This window comes from Manduca sexta, chromosome 19 (assembly GCF_014839805.1).
Source record: "Manduca sexta isolate Smith_Timp_Sample1 chromosome 19, JHU_Msex_v1.0, whole genome shotgun sequence".
Taxonomy (NCBI): Eukaryota; Metazoa; Arthropoda; class Insecta; order Lepidoptera; family Sphingidae; genus Manduca; species Manduca sexta.
The window spans coordinates 711,956-735,296 of NC_051133.1; the positions used below are offsets into that span (position 1 = coordinate 711,956).

Genomic DNA, 23,341 nt, shown 5'->3' on the forward strand with positions numbered 1-23,341 from the left:
TGATATTCTTTTTGCTACTGTTTATGGGTCCCGTCCTATAACATAAGACGATATATTTTTTTTTTTAAATATAAATGAATGAATACGCGTGAAAAACTGATACAAAACAGACTTTTAAACGTAAAATACTCTGGAATCTCGTTTGTAAGCATACTGAATACAAATTGTTTCAATGATTCACTATTGTTTATGCGGAAGCTAAGTCTTGAATATTTTAATCAAAATATAGGTCAGTTGTATTTTCTATTCGATGCAAATCAACGTATCGGGTGAATGACCTTCAAACTCAGATCCAAATATGGAAAGGACCTCGTGACCCGGTCGATTTATTACGCCGATTAAACTTGCGAAATCTTGACGAATATCTGTTCTTTACGACGCCTCATTTGTTATGACGAAATTACTTGGGTAATGTGCGCTCATGTGACATCAGCTTTAAGGGCTATTTTTGAAAAGCTTTAGACGTCTTGACCTTTAGTCTTAAAGAAGTGACCAAAATGACATATACTCTTGAATTATCTTTTATTATAAACTATATTTTTACGACAATCACTCTACAAGAAACTTAAATTGCAATATTACCAAGAAAGTCAATAAATAATAACAAAATCCCTAAGATCTTGCAAACACAAATGTTTACATAGCACAGCATTCGTCACCCTGAGATAATTTAAGATTACGATCAATCTATTAATATCTAATTATTATAATATTCTTTAACTCGACCAACAGTACTTGAGTACTGTTAGCAATACTTAAATCAAGTAGTTTAAGCAGTATTGCTTGGAGACAAAATAAGTGGGTATCTACAGACAAAATTACCCTCAAATTATGGCCAAGATCCAACCTCTGAGTGTCTTCAATACAAAATATTGTCACACCACAAAACGTTTCGTAATTCTTGCATCGGATACAACGTTTCTCTTGGCAAACACTTTTTATTTGCCTTTGAAATATATTGCAAAGCCGTTGCATGCTCATTGTGGTATACGTTTGCTTTATTCATATCTATTCAACGTATTTGGAAATTATACTAAATCTGTTACATTGCGATATTTCATTCAATACAATTATTGAAGGATTAATAATATCTAACAATTACTACGCCTATTGATTCCATCTTAAATAACGTTTGCATCACTTCTAAGTTAATTTTAATGTCTTTAGCAATCTGCTTACTTACTGCATTTCTGCTTATTAACGGTGAAGGAAAACATCGTGAGGAAACCTACATACCTGAGAAGTTCTCTATAGGAATTTAGTAGGTGTGTGAAGTCTACCAATCCGCACTAGGTCAGCGTGGTGGACTAAGGCTTAATCCCTCTCAGTAGTAGAGGAGGCCCGTGCTCGGCAGTGGGCAAATATATAATACAGGGCTGATATTATTGTTATATATTTATAAATTTAAGCTGTGGGGCTTAACATAAAATTTAATTTGCAGACGATTAGAGAGGGTAGATTCGACTCACGTGGTTCTCATGGTATTATAATATAGAAGGCACTGAGTAAAATAGAACTATAACGAACAAAATATGCATGTGGTACTCCTTTTTCTAGACTGCCAAGGTTGAAAGCGTTATACCATGTGTGTAGAATTTAACTTCAGTAAGATTAAGAGCATGGCGGCTTTTAGGAATCGTAAGTCTAAGATACATACTTTATGGACAGATTATGTTTAAATCGTAAGATTGACGTTTAAGTCGTATTTTTGCTCATTGATATTCTATTTTATATTTTGTTAATAAAAAGTTCAAATTAACAAGTTTTGACTAATATGTTTTTATAAATGGAAAATTTAGACCTTATAGACTAGAACTAATTTGTCATACTTGGCCATTTCGACCATACTGTGGGTTGGATCATTTTTGCGTATCTACGTCCAATTATGTCGACTGGCGAGTGACATCTCTCGTCTGTCGACACCATCTGGAACCTGCGACACTTATAATCAAGTGCAGAGAGGTCACTTTATCGTGATCTTACAAAAAACGTGGTATATTTCTTACTGTCTCTTCAAAATCGATGTGATGCGACACGGAGTCAGTAATCGCATATCTAAGTTCCAACTCTTTGACGGGCGGCATCCTGTTACCGTTCCTCTGGTTGCCGATGTTTGTGGGCTTTGGGGATAAATTACCACCAAGCATTCTGATTACTCAATCGCTTTTTGCAAAAATCAAAATCGTGTTACTGATATTCGAACATTTTGTGATCGAAAATTTAAAATATATTTGATTTCTGTTGGTTTATATTTTTTTATTTGGTATCTTCCTGTTTATATAATTCCTAAATAAAATTTAACGTTTGCCATATTTAACCTTTAACTTACCTCTAGTTTTATTTTGACGATTATAACAAATAAACCCAATTCTTTCTTTTACTTTATTTAGTATGCACTATGGAGTGTGCGTCACATCTTTAATCATTTTAATTTTGTAGACTTCTTCGAGAACTGTTTATTTTTATGCACCTAAAGTTGAACTATACTCATAATTAACGTCTTCCTATATGCTACATGTAATTATTCATTTGTTTCTAGATCTTTCCATATCTATTTGTTATGCACATTTTATTTTACTATTTATTACGCGTCAGGTGCTATTTTTATTTATAAAGGTGATTCATTTCCATGTTTAAAATGTCATATTTTTTTATTCTATCGATTAATTAATAGTAAACTGCCAAAATTAAAATACTAGTTTTATAGTAGATTGTAATGTCTAGATATGAATGAATCGCTAGTATGTGTCTACAGTGCAGCATTCTATACTTTGTTTTGAGAACCTTGTGATATTGGATTCGACTCCCAGCTTAGATTAATAACATTTAATCGAGATTTCCATTAGAAATATACTCGTGAGCTACGTAAATTGGAATTTGTGTAATTACTTTACATCATAGTGTAAACATTAATTAAAACTAACATACTGAACACATGCAGACAGTTCACAGTCCTCGCATATTGTATTTTGTAACAAATGCATTTTCTCACCCACATTAAGATAGGAGACAATTAAAAGATAAGCGATTATCGCAAGTGGAGTGGTACCTTCGCAGAGGTTGCGAATGCATTGTTCGTGAAGTCGCACGCCGTGAATGGAACAAGCTTCGCACACTCCGCTAGCCCTGACCTACGTTTTGCAGGGAATTCCGCCGTCCTAGTATAACTGATCATTAAAATTGAATGAGGGATGAATTGATCGTTTTATGGATACGTCTATAAACAGTTTTTAAGCCCTGATTTTTTTTATTGCTTTGAATGACGAGACGAGCTTTCCGTTCGCCTGATGGTAAGCGATATGATCGTCCATAAATAGTAGAAAACATCCAACACCTTTAATTACAAAGTATTGTTTGGTATTCCACTGCGCTTGCCATCCTTAGACATGAGATGTTAAGTCTTATTATGTCCTAGCTTAGTGTAACTACTGTTACACTTGCTACAATGTCCCTCAAACCGGAACACAACAGTGATTACACACTGCTGCTTGGCGCCAGAAATAGACATTGCGGAGGTACTTACCCAGGCGGAGTCACACATATGAGAGACCTACCACCAGTAAATGTTTCATAGTGTCCGTAATACCAATCATAATATCTTAACAATGATCTTATACTTTAGATTTTTGCTACCAAAAAAAGATTAACCAGTGGTACCCACTCAGACTCCAAACCCACCACATGGATAAAACCATGTAAATAAAAAAACCTAATCCTACCACAAACACTTACTTTTCATTAAGGTCGGCAAACTATCCGCTCGGCTCGTCTGCTCCACTGCGCCAGTTGTTTCACCTTGACCGCGGTGCGTTACATAGCGGTGTTGTACCATGGTGCAGGCGGAAGCGGGCGCGGATGCATATGGGGTTAAGAACTTAGTAAAGAAAAGATTGCATTAAATTAAGTCTTCGTCGTCGGTAGAAAACTAAAATATTAAAGCCGCGATAAAATAAGAAAAATAGTTTCATTTTAATGTCTAACATTCGCGTTAACATAAGAAGTCGTTATAAAAGATTGCATGAAATAATTCATAATTTAAATATTTTGAATGAGGAAAGGAGGATGTTACCTATAATATTTACATGCATATTCATTACTCATGCCTTTTATCCCCGAAGAGTAGGAAAGCGGAACGAGATGCACTTTTTGCCGTGCATATTCCGTCCCATGATGTCATAGGGGGTGAACCTATAGCCACATCAGGAACAAATTCCAGACGCCAGGCTGAGTAGAAAAATTCAATATGCCTGTCCGACCCGGGGATTGAACCCGAGACCTGAGCACTGCAGTCGTACCGTAATACATCTAAGCCATCTTATATTGTAAGACTTAAGGCTTTGTAGACTATAAATATGTCACAATAGTTCTAATGCAGTCAAAGCGAAAAAATATAAGTATAATAAATAAAATGAAAATAAAAATCCTTATTATTCCTTGCATTACAGGATTATCTTATTATTAATAGGTGTGTTATTTTGCTAGTTAAACTTTAATTAATTGTTAGTTTTGTTAAGTTTCTTTTATGCGAGAACTCCCTTATTGGATAAATGCCTCCTCCAATGATGCCCATTTATTTAGTAAAGATAGAGGGAGGCCCCTAACACGTTGGGAACGCGAGATAAAAAAGTCCGAGAAAAATGGGCATATAAGTTTAATAAGTACTATAAAAATGTCAACGTTATGTAACCGACTAAGAAAAAATACGATTTAATATACATAAATATGTATGATTCATTTCGCGCAAACATGTCACATCTCAAGAATAGAATATAGAAATGATGTCAACATCAAACAATTCTGGCAGAGTTTCCATAGCAGGATACCAGATTTACAATGTTTTCTTTTGTGAGCCAATGATGTAATGTAAATAAATCAGCCTAAATTATTTTATTTCCTATATTGACATTATGATTCATAGCGACTTTTGGATTTAAATTTATTCATTCATCAGTTTTGAATTTAAAATATGATTTAAAGAAGATAATTATAGTTACATAGTTTTATAATTCTTAATAAAAAAATAACAGCTCTCTAATGAATGCGCCCGATGTTGATTATATTTTGAAGAACCAGAGACGCCTGTAATGTTCCTATGCAGTCTACAGATGGTCGAATAGAGAGTTAGGTCACATAATATAATGCGGGTATTACACCTACATATTGCGGGTTGGTAGACTTCAACAACTCTCAACATTAGTATGGAGACCATTCCATCTTATTATTTATATTTAGAATTAAAATTAGGTATTGTTAATGTTATTTGTTAGGTATTGTTTATTGGGTGCCGGTACGACTACTCTAAGATCCTGGGTTCAAATACCGGATCGAGTAAGGTAATATTGGGTATTTTTGCTCAGTACCTATCAGCCCGGAATCTAGAATTTGTGCCCGATATTGTGATAGGCTCACGCCCTATAACCTCATGGGATGAAACATTTATGGCGAAAAGTGGGAGCCCTAGTTACATCTCTGCTTACTCCTTCGCGGTTACAAGGCATGATGAGTGTTTTGTATTGTTATAAACGAAGTTTTGCACGAAGTCGCGAACGCTTATGACTAGAGTCACCGCTCAAGACTTGCACTTTCATCTTGAATGAGAGTCGGCCATTAACAAGTTATGGTGTCATGACGAGACAACTAAGGAAAGTGGTTTTAGAGGTGCTTTGAACTTCAGTTCATGTAAGAGACGAGATATTTGGAGCTCATATTTATAATTAAATTAATAAGTATAATGTTTCCTTATGTTTATTTTAAGACATTAATACGTAGTTATTATTTATTGGGCAGTGAAACACCCGATCTCATTTATAAATAATTGCTTTTAGTTTTACGCTAACTATTCCTAGAAGACCTGATCTGAGCAAATCGATAAGCCACGCAAACTTAAGATTCGAACATGGTATCTTCGGTACACAAGCTACTTATACTTCTACTAAGCCAAAGAGACGATTACAAAAACAACAAAACACGAAATGTCAACCGGAGATGCTAGATGCACCTCTCCACATAGACGGTGCGTTAGTAATTATAATGGCATTCAAATGTCTATACACTAATAAATCAAAGCGTACACGTCCGTGGGTACACGCATAATTCGTGAGCGCGCCGTGCGTCGTTCCCAATAGTTGACATTCCGCTCGTGATAGGTTGAGGGGACAACCTTAGACAATTTTACTTTTCGTGTTTATGAATGAGCGCTCGAAGTGGTTGTTAGTGATTATATCACAAGTAAGCGGGCCGATGATGGGTTAAATGCGGCTTGTGGTCGGATATATTTTATATCCCACCACTGTACATAAAGTGTTAAAACTTGTCGTAATAGCCCACGTAAGTGTGGCACGTTCTAGGATCAGCCGGTGTATCCAACAGGCCGGCATAATTATATCGACTGTGTATGGGTAATCATCTCTCGTCAGTCGATTTCTATAGGACCCCACTCCACTTATCATCAGGTGCAGTGAGGGCACTTTGTCGTACACGCATAAAAAAAAGGTTTCAATTACAATACATTGAATTACCTTTGTCATTATGAGATATTTAAATATCTTTAAACATAAACGCAGTAATAATCCTAGTCCTTCTGCTTGGTGGAAGAAGTAGATATGCAGTACCTACACAGACAGATTCTACATACAGTCTCACCTAATAAAATTATTGTGCAAGTACGGAGTGTTTTTGTTCATATTTCACGGTACATTATTGTAATATTTCACAATAATATTAACACAAAGTTGCAAGTAAAGTAAAATTCTCATATAGAATTTTCAAAATTCATGGACGCGGTGGTGGTCAGGTCAAGGCAAGATGCTAGGAAACACCGCGGGCATACGTCTAACTATATCGCATCGCAGGAATGGTCGCAAGTTATATGTTACCTTTACACGTATTATAATGTGTCTCGTATATACGCACAATGGCCCGACTTTTTTACGGGCTAAGTGCGGAAAAAGGAGCCCATAACCATAACCATAACCATGTGTCTCGTATGGTAAAGGCGTGCTTAAACTATAAGACGTCACTGGTGAGGTCTAGGGTTCTAGCCTCAGCCGAATATTGTTTGTGTCAAGAAGCTTGCTTAAACTAAGTTTGACTAGCAATTTTTAGCAGCAATATTGTGCAAGAACTTCCAAAGGCCTTAACATTGGCGGCAACATTGCAAAAATTCTCACTGTGAACTGCTGCAAGTCCTGCAAGATTCAACATTTTTAGAAATCAACTTGCTGTGATTATTTGCAAAGTAACAACCCTAGTGGAAGTCCACTTCTGCAAATTTTCTTGTTGTGGAAGTCAACTCCTGGAACTTTGTTAATACGATGTTATAAAAATTCTTCTTGATAATCAATCATTTTATAGTTTGAAGATAATTTTTACGAGTGCGTGAAGATTGATTACTCATATATGCGTGAAGTTATAAAAAAAATTGCGACTTGATTGAAGGAAATTCCACAAAATTAAGTAATTAAACTGACGTATTTATATAAGTTTGTTAAGTTTTAAGTCCCACTGCTATATTTGTTTCAAATTAATGACATATTTTTTGTTCGTACAAGGAAGACCACAGTATTGCAAATTGCGGATTTTAATCATAATTTGCATGATTTAAAAAATGCTTTTGTTACGGCCTACGTCCGGGTTAAAAACAAAAAACACTACATTCTTGTTCGGAATAACAATTAGATTTTTTATTGCTGTTTAATTTAAAATTATAGTTTTGTTTTGTATTTTAATTTCAATAAAATATATAAATCATGATGTCATCATTTTGTATTTTGAATTTTTCGGGTGCTTATTTTGCACTTTAGATAGCAGAAACACTGCAAAACAGCTTCTAAAATGTAATCAATAAAGTACAAATTGTGTCATAGATTTTCGTCTGTAAAGCTTATAGGCATAGGTCACGTCTAGTTCACTTATTTACGATATCTGAAAATCAGTACACATCCGCGTCGTGATGAAGACCAGGCTTTTTGGAATGAGGAAGTGGGTCCTTGACCTGACACCGTTGATGGGTCGCTATTGTCTTCAATTTAGATTATTACACAAATTTGAACTCTAATAAAATATGCATAAGATGTAAATTGATGTTCTTGTAATTTGCGTAAAGTTAAATTTAATTCAAAATTTTACGATGTCCGAGGAATTTGCATCGGAACAATATTTTAATCTAAAACATAGTATTTTGTTCTGAGAACGCGTTTGAATTCTCCGTTATTTGAATATTTGCTCTATACATAAGTCATGTCAATAATTAGAATCTTTGTAGATAGAATACGCACCAACGCATTGTCTATTTATTCTGCCAAACATCAGTCTACACTGTAATTGTTAGGCACGCTCCTTTGTTACTGTACAATGCTCGGGTAAAACATACAGAATAATGCATCCTCAATACGTAATACAAACTTAAACTGTTATGTATAAGATGCACGCAATAGGTCAAGAGTTCCCATGAAAGACAAGGTTTTCCAAATTGTTTTTAAGTATATAATTAGGCTGTTTGAAGCTGCTTTAACTGGTATATCTTGAAGATATAATAATATATCGTTATACGCTAATATGATATTACATTTTTTTTATTTCTTTGAATGACGAGACGAACTTGCCGTTCGCCTGACGATAAGCGATACCACCGCCTATAATCAGTAGCAACACCATCCAACACCTTGAATTACAGCGTATTGTTTGGTATTCCACTGCGCTCGCCATCCTGGGACATGACACGTTAAGTCTGATTATGTCCAGTAGTAACACTGGCTACAATTTTCTTCAACCCGGTACACAACAGGGACTACATACTGCTACTTGGCGGTAGAAATAAACTTTGCGGTGGTACCTACCCGAGCGGGCTCTTACGTATGATAGACCTACCACCTTCTTAAATTAATTTTACAAAATACATTTGAACAGTTGTTTAAGCATCTTGTAGCCCCGTAATACCGTATAATTATCTATCTAATGCTATCTCATTATATATGTCTTTTTGTTGATGTTACTAAACCTCAAGCAGTGCGTAATGATCATCAAATGTCACTCTATCATGATATGCGTTAATTGCATGTAAACATATATTTAATTGTAAGGATTATGAAATCAGTTGTCAAGAGGTGTCTTGTGAGCAATTGTTTCTTAATTTTTAATTATTGCATCCGCTGACTTTTATCTGTACCAAATTCTCGTGACTAGAAAGGTTTCTTAATGACATTCTTTATAGCTTTACTGTTTATACCTACTAATAAAAATGGGCAATTTTAATTTCTAATGTAACTTTTATAACAACGTTTGAATCCAAATGTTTCGAACATACATTGCAGAGTTATAATAGTCATGTGCCGATTTATAGCACATTGAAATATGCATTAAAAATAAATTGGGTTAGATATTATAATTTTAGGATTCAGTGTGTCCTTCAGATTTGAACCTGCCGACATTCGTCTCGGCAGTCCGTTCCACACCCAACTAAGCTATCACAGAGTTATAGAGAATAATTATATCTAACATCATATCAACATCATATATGAACAGACAACCTACCTATCCGGTCATCAGACACAATATTTTATTGCGTATTGCAAAACTGTAATATTTGCAACACAGATCCGTCACGCTACAGAATACGAGTCTAAATATCAATTTTAATTATGAGATTACAGTAATACTTATAAGTTTTGGTAGATACGTTCAAATTTAAACGACCAACACATATAATATCTAAAGGCAAAAAGAGGTTTGAGCCTTGACACAAAATTAAGCTAAATTGGCCTAATGTGCAAAAACGTAATCTATTTTTTATCCTCACACGACAAATTGAGTGGATCTACCACACATCATTTGGATATATTGGCGTCCTAAAAAACGATCAACGGAACCGCGTAGATTCATGTCAGAATTACAACGCATAGAAAGTGAAGCAACCTTAATTTTCGGATTTTATCATGTTTTTTTTTTATTTATTTTTCCCGACGTTTCGAAGACTGTAGCCTTCAAGGTCACGGGATGGGCTGAGGTTGTTCGTCCGAATAGTCAATGTAATAAAATACAAAAAATCGTGATAAAATCGAAAAAACTAGTTTTACTTCGATGTCTTAGTTTCGCGTAAACATAAATCATTACGCATAGAAATCGTCAAGAAGATTAAAGTTGGAGTATAGAAACGATTCCTACAAGGTTGGTTTTATAGGCATCGGTCACCATCAGTGGTTTTACTGCTCGTAAACAACCACAAGAACAGGAGAATCAGGTATGCGCTACCGAGCACCGGCCCTATAAATGCCCTAACTTTTTTCTCAAAGAAGAGTGATCAAAAGTTAGTTTAATGATTTCTTATGTTTACGCGAATGTTAGACATTGAAATTAAACTATTTTCCGGATTTTATCGTTCCCTCTTCGAAACGTCGGGAGAAAATTAAAATATAAAAACCGCGATAAATCCGAAAAATAGTTTAATTTTAAAAGTTTTTTGTAAATTAATCGCATTACCTCAATTGGAATCTTCCCCTTCCATAGAGGAACGCAACCATCTGTTCCTCTACAGAGGCGTCTACCTTTACGGCGCTACATGCGTATCCCATAGGTTTGTGAAAATGTTTGGATGTTTGTTAGAAATAAACTTAGAAACAGCTAAGCGGATTTTGATGGTATTTGTCACACTGGTAGAACATGTCCTGCATTAACACAGGCAAATTTTTACCCCAGTAATTTGTTTCTATGCAAAACACTTAGTTACATAATAAATTCAATCCAGGTTGATCACCATTAGTGCGGAATAATGATGTTACAAATACAAACAGCGTAATTTAATACTTCGATGATTATGCACTTATTCATTATCTAAATATGAGTTTTTATGTTTACGCACGCCAAACTCTTTTGTTCACTTAATAGGATTCCAAACAATGTTATTAAAGTTAATTATTTTCTTTGTAAAAGCTTCCTTGTGTCGGAATTGGCATTTCCTTATTTTGTGTATGATCTTTGTACTGCATTGTGTGATGTTCGTCTAATTATATTGTTATGTGGTTTCCTTTGTTAGTTAAGGCAATTTTATGGTTAAAGAACTTTGAATTGTTTTTTCGCATTAAATAATTTTGGGAATGCAGCATCGATAATTTATTGATACGCATTTTTCTATACGGGAACGGCAGTACTGCACCTGATGGTACGTGCAGTGGGATCCAATATAATGTCGACTGACGAGAGATGATTACCCCTCGGCAGTCGACACAATTATGCCGGCCTGTTGAAATCGGATATGCACAGCCTGATCCTGGAACGCGACACACTTCGGCCACTATGACAGGTTTTAACAACTTGTGTGCGATGGTCGCTATCCGGGCGGATATAAAATGTATCCTACCGTCAGCAAATATTAACTTCTAAGGCTTAGAAATCTTTCATGTATAGTATTTAAATTGCAAAGTTCTGCATGTAACTATATGCACGTCAAATAATTATTTGTATCGGTAACGCAATATGTCAGGTGATATTAAAAAATAATTTCGAGTCAGTGACATATAACACAAGTTACATTGATTAAATATTTTGAATTAAGTTTCTGTGTAAATATTAGTTCATTCATAATGGAATGTCAGAGCCACGGGTCAAAACAGCACATCTTTTAATAACACTCGTAATTTATAAAGTAAACTACGATGACACAATATTAAATTTTCATATAATTATGCAAAAAGTGACGTGCTTTACCTGATGATTTATGATTGAAACAAAAACTGGGTTCCTTTGCCTCAGCAGTATCTCACGGCATTAAAAATAATAGTTGCACTAAAAAATAAAGGTCACAGGAAATCGTTAGATGCACTGTTACAATTTTATGTTGTGGAATATTTTTGTTGAAGCGGATGCTGCAAAAAGAATTACTTTAATCTACAAGTTATTTATTTTGATACACCAACAGTATAACATATTTCATATCATCATATAGGTTATATTGTAAAACTTGGTACAATGTCACGCCTTTTATAGGCTAAATAAGATTTTGTTGGAAATATAGGCGATATTTTTATTCATACCGAACTCCCTTTATTTTTATGTTTCGAATTTGATTTCTGCTCAACTACAAAAAAAAATATCAATCTGTTAAAATCTCGCGAGTTGTTAAACATGAAACATAAAGTTATGTGTAATATGTTTTCTTATACCGTCTTATGTGTCTACTTCCTATCCAACGTCTATGAATTTGGTTTTAATTAAAACTCGCATCAAGTTTAGATCTATAACAGAAGACTAGCTTATAGAACTTTACCTAAATATATTCTGCCGAATATCAGATGGTAATAACATCGGAACATAAGTACATCCAAAAACAAAGATAAATAATGTTATTTTCATGTCAACTTAATGTAGAATGAATGCAAATCGGTTGTAAAGGTCTTAGAACGTGAATCAAGCCATAACTTATGTGCGCTAAATCAAAGTATGTTCGTGTTACAAGCACACACGTATTGCGAAATATTGGTTCTTTTTCTCATTCTATTTACGTACGTTGTTTATGTGGCTTACATCAAATACCTGTTTTACGATGTTGTCTTACGTGGTTTATTATAGATACCTAGATTTTAAACACCAAGAAAGAATAGTTATTTGAGATGGAAACCTCTGTTTTATATTTGGATAAATTGTATTTTAGGTGAAATGCGTCCTGCGAAAATCAGCGCTGCATTTCACGCTGTAGCATAAAGATAAATTGGATCCCTTTTGGTCTTTGTTTTCTTTTCCAATTTTGTTTTATTTTATCTATTATTAGAATTATTTTTGTGTTTCTAAACCAAATAAATTATTTCTTATTTTTTTCTTTCTTTAATTGCTTACATCCCTTTGTTCACGTTACTATGAGGTTCATTAGTTCGTATGCATTCATTTGGCGAGTGCATACATGCGCTGAGACAATTATTTAAATTCAAGCCCAAAGTGCAATCATCAATACAAACAATCTATACTTCTATACTATTATATAAAGCTGAAGAGTTTGTTTGTTTGAACGCGCTAATCTCAGGAACTACCGGTCCAAACTGAAAAATTCTTTTTGCGTTGGATAGCCCTTTATTCGTGGAGTGCTATAGGCTATATATCATCACGCTATACTCAATAGGAGCAGAGCAGTAATGGCCAATCTCAGGAACTACCGGTCCAAACTGAAAAAATCTTTTTGCGTTGGATAGCCCTTTGTTCGTGGAGTGCTATAGGCTATATCATCACGCTATACTCAATAGGAGCGGAGCAGTAATGGCTAATCTCAGGAATTACCGGTCCAAACTGAAAAAATATTTTTGCGTTGGATAGCCCTTTGTTCGTGGAATGCTATAGGCTATATATCATCACGCTATGCCCAATAGGAGCGTAGCAGTAATGGCTAATCTCAGGAACTACCGGTCGAAACTGAAAAAATCTTTTTGCGTTGGATAGCCCTTTATTCGTGGAGTGCTATAGGCTATATATCATCACGCTATGACCAATAGGAGCGGAGCAGTAATGGCTAATCTCAGGAACTACCGGTCGAAACTGAAAAATTCTTTTTGCGTTGGATAGCCCTTTATTCGTGGATTGCTATAGGCTATATATCATCACGCTATACCCAATAGGAGCGGAGCAGTAATGAAACATGTTGCAAAAACGGGGAAAAATTATTAGTTTTGAGAGCTTCCGTTGCGTGCGCTGCGTAAACGGTTAAAGTTATGCAACAATGATGTATGACGGGATTGTTCCTCTTAAAAAGTTCTAAAAATATATATTATAAAACAAAGTCCCCCGCTGCATCTGTCTGCCTGAACGTGTTAAACTCAAAAACTACCCAACGTATTAAGATGAAATTAGGTATGGAAACAGTTTGAGATTAAGTTCTTACCGACTTACCCATTTTGTTTTCGTTGTTTCTCCAACTGAGAATATAAGTAACTACTAACTACTATTATATTACTTATTAATTTCTACATAGAATGTGAAGAATATAAAGAAATGCAGGCCGGCATAATTGTGCCAAACATCATTGGATATATCAACTCTTGCTGCTCATTTTCCTTGAAATTTATATTACAATTCCCATAATATCAGTGAAGTTACATTGCTGTGCTAGAATATAAAAACCAATTACAGTTACAACCTATACCAACTATATCGATGTATCTTAAGGGGGGCTTTACATGTTGCATCTGTATCTTCACTCAAGCTTCCCAAAAGGACCGGTCTTTGTCCCGTGATATTTGAAAGCTAAGGAATAATAATATATTCTTCCCCAGGTATACCACATGTGCGACGGGCTAGGTCGTCAGTTCAGCTACACGTGTCCAAACACCACGCTGTTCCAGCAACGCATGCTCATCTGCGACCACTGGTACATGGTGAACTGCTCCATGTCCGAGAGGGATTATAACGCCAACCTGCTTATTGGTGAGTTTAATGGCAACATCAGTCTTGTGTATTAGAGTCAAAGGTCTAAATTCTAAAGTTATAGACATCAGATGAATTAAAACATTAAAATTGTAATATTTGAAATATTATTGGTAGATGGTTTGTGATTTTAAATAGGTACACAAAATTTGTCTGACTATGTTTTATGTTGAGTTGCTCCTTTTTCCGCACTTAACCCATAGTAGGTCAGGCTGTTTTGCGTGATATGTCGGCTATGGATTTAGCCAGCTAAATTCCTTCCAAAAGCGTAGGATCTTCCTGGTTCCTCCACAGGCCTCTCAGAGTGATACGTATGACTAATGTCTTACATAAAATTATTATCATCTACATAACATATTTATACCCATCTAAACACAAATAACAATAAAAATTGGTACAATATAATTAATTGTTAAGATCTTATTCTTCGACTACAATCTTCCTTATTTTTATAAAGAATGCCCTATTCATCAACCTTCAAAGCAACCTAGAAGTGAGATCACAAAAAACTAATTTATTAAATTACTCCATTATGCGCCAAACCTTGGCTACTGCGCTACACAAGCCAGTTAATTCCCTCACAGTACGAAATGCAGCCCACGCTCTGTCAATCAAAATCATACTAGACATTGAACATCATATGCAAGATACTATGGACGTTGATTATATGCGTTCCGAATTCCAATGTAATACGTAATCGAACGAGGAATTTACTGATATAACGATATGGCTTCCTGCCAATTTGTTATAATCCGATGGTTTCTTTTCAATTGACATTCTTGTATGGGCCTTAGAGGCATTGTATTAGGATTCACAACGCATGTGTGCTCGCTCTTTGGAACCCGACGTCAATACATCCAAGATCAGGTAAAGTAATCTCAAAAAAATGTATTTCATGACTTGGGTGTTAAATCTAAGAACTTACAACTGTATGGGAAACAATTAAAAAAAGGGAACGTGTAGAGCTAAAATGTAGTTATTTAACCATGACGATAATTAAAATACTGTTATTGTTTTACATCTACGCAAACATCTTACGTCTTAAGGAAGTAGAAAGCCAAATATTACGTATCATCATAATAATCGATGCATCGTGATGGGGAAGAATGAAGAAAATTAGAAGCACTTAAATAACTCTTGTCGTAATACCGTGCTCAGTGCAACCTTCACGATTTGATTTGGGGGTCTAATAAACACCAAGTATGGACAGCAGTACAAATTAACTAATTGTTTGCTTTCAAGATTAATGTTATTAGTTGATTGGATAATTATTAACTTCGATGTTTGAGGGTCTCGCGCTTTACATTTATGGCCTTAGAAAATATTTGTTCTAGGATCTCTTATATCATAATATTCAAAATGTTCGTATTACTTAAACATTGTTTTGAAATAAGGGCCGAGATAGATTGCTGGTGGTAGGATATATTTTATATCCGCCCGGATAGCGACCATCGTGCACAATGTGTTAAACCCTGCCGTAATGGCCCACGTAAGTGTGTCGTGTTCCGGGATGAGCCTGTCTATATCCGGTTCCAACAGGCCGGCATAATTGTTTCGACGATTGAGGGGTAACCATCTCTTGTCAGTCGAGTTTCTATTGGATCCTACTCCACTTATCATCTCGTGTAGTAGGCTCGTATGAATAAGAAACTTCTTATTTCAGCTTCTTATACACAAAACAATCCATTATTGCAATGGTAGCATAAGGCACGAAAATATTTATTGAAATTAGTATCCTATAATAAATACTTCGAAAAACCCTTGTCAGATTAAAAACAACTCAATACAAACAAAGGTCATGTCGCTGACCCTAAAATTAAATCACAATCAATAATTAATTAGAGAGCATTAAACCTTCCGACCTTAAGCCGTGATCTGATGCGACCTCGTGTGCTTCCCAACACAAGTGCTGCTAATTCACCAGCATTCTTCATGCTTCAGAACATGTGTGATGCGCCTTGTAACCGCTTCCTTGTTTATGTTATGTATTTAATAGTTCACGTCTTTGTAGTTACTTATTTAATCAAATAGTTAATGGTTGAATATCATAGCGGCAGGTATAAGAGTCGATAATGTTAATTCCAAGGATGCTGAACAGTGAAAAAGTATGTATAAAAATTGAGAAGAAAGATCTTGATGAAAGATATGGTAGGGTTTAGAGTAAGAAAGAAAGAAACATATATAAAGTTTAGTATTTTTCTTCTCATTGCCATCAGATTTATTCTCTTCTCGATATTGGTATTTTTTTAATAACCATCCAATTGAATGAGTAAAGAAAAGTGGTGTTTTAAGTATATGAAATGCTTACTCAGTGTAGTGCAAATAATTTGATGCATTCATTGATTGATTATTAGATTCATCTTACGTTACTAAAGTGATACAGGGTTAGAACTACCGCAAAAAAATAGGTATCAAGAGAATATACTAAAAAATCAACAGCAGGTGTAAAGCTAGGCAATTTCTTACTACTATTGTCTTTTTTCAATGGAAAATACAATAACCAGTAGGAAAGCTTGCAGAGCATGTTTACAGTGACAACGACCTCAATACGCACACAAAGAGGGAGGTCATGGTCACGAAACAATGAACTGGCTTCGAGCGCAAATTACACAAAATATACATTGCGGTAACAACTAAAAACTGTCGTATTTCTAATGAGTAGTTTATGAACTGCTATTAGTGCTTCTTGGCGCACACATAAACAAACGAAACTTATTTGGAATCCAAAAAAAGGTTATACCCCAAGACAATAGAAGATGGTAGGTCCCTTGAAGGCGCCCGTCCCTCTTGTTAACATCAATTATAATTATTCTTCCACACGCCTTAGTGTAAGGTGTCTCCTGTCTGTCTTACTTAACTCATAAAGTCTCAGGATAAAGAACCAGGGCCCTTATTCTGTATGATAGTGTAAACGCGTAACGCGGCCGTGTCATGTTATCTTCGAGAAATGTGCGTGGAATGGTATTCTGTAAGCCAAATTTCTATAGTACTAAACATGACGCGTTGTGTTACGTGCTTGTTACACACTGTCAAAATAACGTGCGGGATAGAGAATAAGGCCCCTGGGCCCTTATTCTGTATGATAGTGTAAACGCGTAACGCGGCCGTGTCATGTTATCTTCGAGAAATGTGCGTGGAATGGTATTCTGTAAGCCAAATTTCTATAGTCCTAAACATGACGCGTTGTGTTGCGTGCTTGTTACGCACTGTCAAAATAACGTGCGGGATAGAGAATAAGGCCCCAGTGCAATGACATGCATTTATAACGCTTTGTGATTTTGCTTGTTTGGAGTAGATGTTGTTCCTCTCATCTCGTATGCTAAACGGATATTGATCAGTCCCAAACCGCCATACTATAGACATCTGTTGGTATCGTGTCTGTCCTTTTTAGGGAATGTTATACTTGTATTGACAGCAGGCACTGGTCAAGGTACGAACCTTGTCCCGACCCTGTCCATCTCCGGGCCGAAGGTCTACTCAGATGATATTACACACGTGATAATTGCTGCGGTTGTTTGTCAATTGTTCTTCACGCTTCGACGCGCTTGCATCGAGGTTTAGCGGGATAAAAGGGATCTTGTTACAATGAGTTGGTTTAGTAGTATGCTTAAGAATTTCTCTGATTAATGTTGGATTAGAATATAATACTTCTATATCTACTGCGGTGCATAGCAAATATAAAAACGGCCTTAGACTAAGTCGAATACGATTTTGGTACGTTCCATTCATTGTTTGTAGTTGGCTAAAGATTATCGTTTCTTTCAATTCGAATCATTTGTCATTCCTTCCTATTTTTATTCTTGTTTCAACGATGATTCGAGCTCTCTCTGTTATGTCGTATACTAATTTAACATACCTGCGTAACTTATCCGCAAGAGTTTGTGTGAAACAACTTTCTAAATCTAACTAATTAAACACTTCATCAGGAATACAATTTATTGCCTATACGCCGCGCCTTGTCTTACACAATCCCTTAAGATTTAACATTTTGAAAAAAAATGCAGAATATCCTATAAAACTTTTCCCCGTAGTTGCATCACGAGTGATGGTAGCATTCATATATTTGGAGGTAGATGAAAAAAGATTATAGCGATAATGCATGCATGCATGCAGTGCAGAAATGCATGAGTTGCGGCTGTTTTGTCAGCAGATATGCTTTCGGATCACATCTTACACGTTAGGCAATCTCCGTCGTCCACTAACTCCTACAGTTTTTGACGAATAATGTTTGTTTCGTGTTAGAGGAAAAGAATAAGATTTAAGAATGGGGAAGTTGTTTGAACTCCACCACCGTTTCGGTAGAAACATCTTTTCCAATCCATAAAAAGCCAGACACTTACGCTTTATTTGGTTTTGTAATGTTTATGGTTTCTAGTAACGATTTAAATCTATTTAGCCACTCCATTACTTTTGCAAAGAGTAATGTGGAAACATTTCGGCAAGAAAACACATAATGAAACGTCCAATGGAAATAGAGCCATTTATTAATTTAAATTACTAAATGAACATTAAAATCACATTTATAGTTCTTATGAAAGACATTATAGACTGCCACCAAACGAAGTACCGCCGAATATTAATGGCCTTCATAAATTACACTGGTAATGATCAGACATTCATAATGACAGGAAGTTGGCCGAAATATATTAATTGCTTCTTGTATAATATAAGATTACTAAAAAAAAATCTTTGCTTAAGTAAATTTATAAAACTAAAGAATGTGGTGGAAAGTAAAATGTCACGCAAAATAGGAGTTAAAAATTAGACATTTTGCGGTGCAATCTAATAATATAACTACTAGGTAATGCGATTTGTGATCTCTATCAAATCTGACTTTAGAGGGCATCTAGTTCTACGCGATACGTTATGCTGTAATCTTTAGTTGCCAATCCATGAACAAGAATTGAACTAAGAAAACGTACGTTTCAGGTCAACGGGACAAACCGTTTGTATCAGACGAGGAGATGCGCCTGCGCACGCCGCGACCCGACATCCTCTCCGTGCCACTAAATAACAATTATTACGACGGACTTAAGGAAGCTGAGGCCAAGGTACGTTTCATTCTCAACTACTTATAAACCACAAATAATTCTTTAAAAAAAACTCAGGAATGGTAAATGTACATAAATGATCTTTTTTTTCTACCTAGATAATTAAAAAAAGTAGTCAGGAATCCCAAAAGTAAGTGATTACCTTCTAATTAATAATTCAGAAGTAACTTCTTCAGCGTATTCTCGTCTACTGTCTAAACGAATGATTTTTGACACAATAATTACTTTAATACATAAAGGTTAAATTGCAAAATGTTTAAAAGAATACACTAGTAATCGATTCATTAATCATTATGTAGACTGTATAAAAAAAATACTAGTTGAAGACAGCAATTATGCAAGTTAACATTGGCATTCATAGATCGCAAAAAAAACATGGATAGCAAAATAGATACTTACCCGTCAGTTTCTTTTTGCTGATAGGGAATACACGGTAGTAATATGATTATTTGGAATTTGTGATCCCTATTATATCCTTATTATAACCAGAGTTATAATTACGTAAGTGATTATAGCTACAAATATGTGTAGATATTATAAGAATTATTGTAAACTCCATTAGCAATCCTTATCCAATAAATAAATAAATATTCTTTCCCATTCAAACTAGCAGAGCATTCCTTATTCGTCTGGAAGTTAGATGAATTAAGGAGGTAAAAACCACTTAGCACTTGCTGACCCATTTGTACAGTTGCTGGTCCCAGGCCTTAGCTTAATAAGAACCTAATAATTATACACAGAGCAACAGCAAGTTGTCATTTCTTGTGATTTTTTGGGCAATAATGGTATTAACCTGGTCAAATTGGCCTATTTATGCTGCCTCTATACTCTTTCACTTTTATCTGATAACTAAATTGTGTATTGTTTTCCAGTTTCCTCTACACCCCGGCAACAGCATCGTGGGCGTCGCTGATACCATCTCCGACGAAGATGACAACGGTCTAGACAGCGGGAAACGCAACTACAGACCACCGACCTCCTGGTCAATGAGGAACAGGCGACCCAACGTAGCCATCAACGTAAATGACATCGACAGCATCGCTGGCGCTGCCTCCCAAGACCCCGGACCCACCATCAGACCAGTGACAAAGGTCCAGGATATCCCAGTCTATGCAGGAGTACCAATCACAGTACCAAGCAAGGAACTAAGCCCGCCTTTACTCCCAACAACTACAGAAGCAGTTTCAGAAGAAGATTTACCTACCACTACTGATGTTGTGTACAACTTTATCAGACGTTTTGATCCCAACTCCCCCGATTCTTTGAAGACTGCCATTAGTAAATCAGAAATTTTGGATCTTAACAAACATTTACCAGAGGGTCAAGTCAGTTCTGAAGATGAACGCACTCCTAGAAAGAATAAGAATTTCGATAAAAATCTGAACAATTTCCACAGTGATAATGACAAGAGTTTTACTGAGCGAACGAGGTTTGACACTGTTAATATTAAGTCCAACCCTACTGAGAGTGTGACTACTGTACCTCAAGTTCCAACCCCGGATAGAGTTCTGTTGCCTCCTAAAACAGACTACGCACCTCTCCCATCAACTACTATGGGACCACCTATTTACTACGAATGGAAGTGGGCCGTCCCAGCCTTTGAACTTGAATTACCCAAAGAAGGTAACATAACTAATTCAACCAATACTCAACGCACCAGGTCCATAGGAAAAAGTCCATTCAGCACCGTCACTCGATACACAATCCCAGACGAAGATGCGACTCCGAAACCCCGTGATGTCGAATACAACATCAGCTCGTATTTTGTCCCAGACTACGTGTTTCCTCTGGACAAATCTCACCCAGGGTATGAGGACGATGATGCCCAAACCTCGTTCCAAGTTCAAGTGTCACGACCGGGCAGGTCGAGTTATGGTGAGAACCCTGAGTGTCCACAATGCCACCCGGCATATTTGAAGGCTGGTACGTGTGAGCCATGCATTGTGAAGCGGTAACCTTGTGTGAATGATTAATTGTTAAGTCTTCAGAGTTCATTATAACCTCTTTCCCGAATTAAAGATGTCTTCTGGTCATGACAATACGTTGGATTATGATTGTGATAAATGATAGCTTAAGTCAAGGATGAAATTCAACCTTTCCTACTGCCAATGCTTTACGATAGGTCCTTATTTCACTAAGCGTCTTTTGGTATTATATTTGCGAATTTGTTGTAATACGCGAATCTAATTTGTTATAAGAGTCTTTTTGTACTGTATTTAAAAGACTAGATTTCGGATATTTGAAATTACAACCATATCTATTGTTTTTTCAAAGGCAATAATTATAAAAGCATATCGTAAAATCTTTATGATTATTTTTACATTATATACAATAGACTGTTTTGTTCCTGTTACCAGTGCAAATATTATTATAAGACCTCAAATACCTATGGAGTAGTATCTATCTATAAATCCTATTTTATTATTATTATGGGATTCAGAATTAAAAGTTATATGAACTTAAGGCGATACTTCTTTACTTCTTTACTTGCCAATACTGGTTTAGTTACCCAGATTAAAGGTGAAACAAAATGTATGAAAATGGACCTTGAGGTATCGCCTTAATAGTACCTAACCACGTGCCTTCAGGAAAAAAATCGAAATATTGCTTTAATATTTCCTGAATAGATATATTGATCATAAATAAGATTTTTAAATTCCCTACACGTATTAAATCATTTGCCAAAGTAGCTTATTGTAATATTATAGCGAACTTGATTAGGTACCTATCTACTTACAATGTATTTTTTGTAAAATGATTGTATTGATTTATACCTACTAGTTTGATTTAAAAAGAAGATATATTAAAAATATAATCGATGTGGAAAGATACAGAAAGACATAATATTATTGTACCATTCATTCAATAAAACGCACTGTTCCCGAGGGATAGAAATTGATTTACAAGATCTACATTGAGGACCCCTTTATATTATGTTATCACGCCTCCCCAGGGAGGCGTGTCACCCACATACAATATGTTTAGTATAAAAATATAATTGAAGCATTTGTGTTCAGTATGTAAAAAAAATTATAGCGACTTTGAAAAAAATATAAAATCTAGATTTGTCTACACATCAACCATGGTCATTAAAACAGTGCCTTATTTACTTAAGATTATCATTAACTTCTACGCTCTTATTTATAATTTTATATGTTTTTAAGTGCCGTTACCTATAAGAATAAATTTAAATAAAGTTATTGTAAAATAAAATATTATCATGTTTTTTCTTTCCATCCTGTTTATAAGTGGGCAAAAATGGGTTATCGCGACCAACTCTTGGGAAGTGAGAGGAAAGACAATATTGAATATGTATTTCATTTCGCATAGCGACATCTTTTATCATAGTCTATTGACTTTTTCTGCTCTGTACTTAGTGTGAAGTCTGAAATGTTATCCGGCAAAAGGTAATAAACTCGTCTCCTACATGGGACCTAACATAACTGGTGAAATGTGTGAGTGAACAAAAATAATTATTATATTATATTATATTATGAAAAGGGAAAGATACTTACTTACCTTGCAAGAAGGAAAAGGCGTGATTATATATTTTTTTTTTATAATAAATATATCTGTACAGCGACATCTATCAGCTATGCATGTTATTTACTTACATATTGTCTATTCTGTAAGAAATTTTCCTGGGAATCATAATCCGTACAGCTTTCACTTCAATTATATTTTATGAATAATGAAATACTTAAAATCCTATTTATAATGGCAAACTTCCTTTTTTAACTTAAATTGAAAACGATTTTTAATATTTTCGCAAATTTTAGACATTGAAATAAAACAATTTTACGCATTTAATCAGTTTTTTAATACTGTGAGCTCATTCTGTGTAGATCGAACCATCAATAAATAAAACAAATTAATTTTATACATTTCTT

General features: G+C 35.2%; 1 protein-coding gene across 2 annotated transcripts in view; it reads left to right on the forward strand.

The window, feature by feature from the left end:
- LOC115440960 overlaps nt 1-23,036 on the forward strand; it is a 62,542-nt gene extending 39,506 nt beyond the window's left edge. For both annotated transcript variants that reach the window (XM_030165498.2, XM_030165506.2), the window contains 3 exons: nt 14,250-14,400; nt 19,330-19,451; nt 20,324-23,036. In XM_030165498.2, the coding sequence (XP_030021358.1) occupies nt 14,250-14,400; nt 19,330-19,451; nt 20,324-21,406 (1,356 nt within the window). In that variant the 3' untranslated portion in view covers nt 21,407-23,036. The remainder of the gene's footprint in view (nt 1-14,249; nt 14,401-19,329; nt 19,452-20,323) is intronic.
- Nucleotides 23,037-23,341: the final 305 nt, after the last annotated feature.